Genomic DNA, 3,324 nt, shown 5'->3' on the forward strand with positions numbered 1-3,324 from the left:
GGTAACCTCTAAATTTCGTGACGAAATTTCATTTAAGGGAGATAGAGCTGTAAAGCCCGTCCCAAATTTCAAGGGCATTTTTGTCATTTAGTATAAGAGTAGTTTTGTAATTTCATGAAATAAGGGTAGTATAGTCTTTTCCTGAAATGATATTGCTGTAACATGTGGTTTTATCCTCTTTGATTTTTTGTTGTAGTTGTACGGCTATGGATTTTTTCTAATGGGCCTAATAAGTATTAGTCATTTCTTTCGTTAATGGGCCTTACAAAAGTTATAATATTCATTCGTTTCTTTTGGGCCTAAGATTCAAGGAGGCCTTGTAGTTTAGCATATAGTGTCGACCACAAAGTTTAGGTCATTAGTAATCCTTTTAGGTTTAGTATACTATAAATATATAACACAGAAGAAAAAAAAAAGTTCTTCCAGTAGAAAACAAAAAAAAAATAATACGGCGGTGATTAGTTCGTAGAATTGGAGCGGCCTTGATATTAGTTGGTTGTTGATCTCATTACTGTTCTTCCTAAGGATTATTGCTAGCGTTTGAGGTAGGCGCAACACAATCAAAAACCTTCTTTTTATTTAAGTTTCTTTTAATTAATTTTACTTTGTAAGTTTTGATTCATATATGAATGATAATCGATGTTGTGAGTATGATTATGTATGTTGGGCTGCGGTCCATAGATTGTGATTCTTAAAAACAACTATGATGGGATATGAGATATCCTTGGGAACGGTTTTGTTCCCTAAACCCACGTGGGGCTCCCTGGGGCGAGCGGATTTGATGTGATTGATTTGATTGTTCTTATGGATGTGGTGTTTCCATGTATTTGTGATGCTATTAACCATGCTAGTTGTTTTAAAAAGAATTGAAAATGTTTGATAAAATGTTTTGTTGCTTCTTTTCCTACTGGGTGTCACAACTCACTTCGTTTAATGACAAAAAATTCCAGATTTTATGGCACCACAAGGAGTTAATGGCGGAAAAGCGTAGAGATCGGTTTTGGTGCTATTATTAGTAGTTTGCATAGGATTTATGATTGGGATTGTAATAAAATATCATCAACTCTTTTAGATGATTTAATTAGTTATTTATTGGTTATTAAAGCTTTAAAGATTATTGGGTTAATGTATAACCAAAGAAAACAATGCTTTGTTTAGACTACTCTATTTGATTGAATAATGGAAATTTCTGGATCATGTCAGTTTGACTGTCTATCATAATTATCATATAATACTTTTTTGTCTCATTTTTTTATTTTACATGTAAAAATCTCTCAATATATACATATAAAAATTTCATAATTTTCTGAGTTACAGAAGTATTTTTAAATCAATTGTTTTCACTGTACAAGGATCAGACGTTTTCTATCAGATTCAATTTTACTGAAGTTGTCTATTTTTTTAAAAATATTCTATGTCATGTTTTAGCCTTTAGAGTCTACTGAAAACTCAAATATGGTTCTTTTATCTTTTCATAATGATCGACCAAAGAAAATTTGAAGTTGTGAGTGAATTGATATGATTTTTCTAAAACGAATCGTCACTGTTGTACGTTTCTGTAGTACTGGTCAACTACTCGTTTGACTATGGTCAAAAGGTATTTAAGATAAACTAAAAATCCTAGAAATTTTATTACTGGAAAGGCGATAAGTTAGGATTCAGAATATATAATTATAATAATTTATGGATTCGTATTAGACTCAGTAAAATTATTTGAGTGACCTGGCATCAGTTTCTGTTTTATGAATCTTTCTTAAAAACGTAATCATTTTGGATTTAATCTGGAACTTTTAACGGTGAAATTAATTTTTCTGATAAAGTATATTTCTTTAGGGTTCATGTAAATTAAAAATCACGTCAAATTAACGGTTAGATGTTCCGAAAAGAATTTTTATGTATCCGCTGCAACAGAATTTCTGAATTAAACATAAATAAAGATTAAACAAAGAATTAGTCGTTTGGACTTGGGCCAAGTATGGAAGTCAGGGCCTGATATTTAAGGTAGCATTTTGGATTTTGGGTTGAAATCCAGGCCCGAAATTTGGGTTGTTACACAGAAGCTAGCAAAATCTGATTTTGAATACATCTACCTTTCACATATGCTACTTGTTGAGGAGAAACCAATTTGTGCATAAGTTGGCCAATTCTTGTGGACAAAATCTTAGTAAAATTTTTGAACATGACATTGCTCAGGCCAATTGGCCTGAACTGATTAGTATTTCTAGCACCAATAGTTTTTTGAAGAAGCACTAAGAAGTTGGAGTTAAGTCCTTTAGGAATGAACCTCCTTTTCCAGCAAAATTGAATAGCTTCAACTACATCTTGATTAATAATATTCCAACAAGCCCTGTAGAAACAACCTGAAAAACCATCTGGACCTGGAGCACTGTCCTGATCCATAGCAAAGATTGTTGCTTTAATTTCATCTTCACTTGGAATGGCTTCAATCATTTCGTGGTCTTCTTTTGTAATCACCTCTGGAATATCATTTAAAATATGATCAACCTTTTCAACTGCCTGATATTTAAACTTCTGTTCAAAATGATTTACTAATTCATCTGCTATCTTCTTCTGATCAGAGATAATTTCTCCATTAGCATCTTCCAATTCACTAATAATATTTCTTTCTTGTCTAATTTTGAGATTAGCATGTAGAAATCCAGTATTTGCTGCACCATCTTTAATCCACTTTGTTCTTGATTTTTGTTTCGTAAAAGTATGTAGTTGTACTTCTTTAGAGTTATACAGATTTTGAGCTTCCACCAGAGTATTAAGTGCTTCTTCATCAAATGGATTACTATCAGAATTGATCATATCTTCTTATACTTTAGCTTCAGCTTCCTTAACTTGTACATTTATGTTACCAAACACATTCCAATTCCATTCTCTAAGAATCTTTTTTAGCTTTTTTAATTTTTGCTGAAAGATAAAAGCAGGATCACCTTCCACTTTTTCAGACCAACTTCTGTGTACTACCTCCATAAAACCTGGATGTGATAACCACACTTTTTGGAATCTCATAGAAGCATTTTGTGGCTTGGGAATATGAGCACATCCACCAAGTAAAGGAGCATGATCAGATGCCACCCTGAGACCTACTTTATAACCCCAACATTCAAATTTTTGTAGCCATAATTGATTGAAAATAACTCTGTCAAGATTACACAATATCCTTCTGCTACCATGCTGACAATTAGACCATGAATGCAGAAGACCAGTTTGAGGAGCTTGAATCAATCATAAGCATCTAAATAATTATTAAAGTCCATCATTGCACTTCTATTTGAATTCTTACCACTAATTTTCTCCTCAACTGAAGTAACG

General features: G+C 32.4%; 1 protein-coding gene across 1 annotated transcript; it reads right to left on the reverse strand.

Annotated features, from left to right (window-relative positions):
• Window positions 1-2,049: 2,049 nt before the first annotated feature.
• Window positions 2,050-2,814, reverse strand: LOC113312866. The gene has a single exon (XM_026561600.1). The coding sequence runs from the start codon at window positions 2,812-2,814 to the stop codon at window positions 2,050-2,052; it is 765 nt and encodes a 254-aa protein (XP_026417385.1).
• Between the last annotated feature and the right edge of the window lie 510 nt (window positions 2,815-3,324).

This window comes from Papaver somniferum, chromosome 9, assembly GCF_003573695.1.
Source record: "Papaver somniferum cultivar HN1 chromosome 9, ASM357369v1, whole genome shotgun sequence".
In the NCBI taxonomy this organism is placed as follows: Eukaryota; Viridiplantae; Streptophyta; class Magnoliopsida; order Ranunculales; family Papaveraceae; genus Papaver; species Papaver somniferum.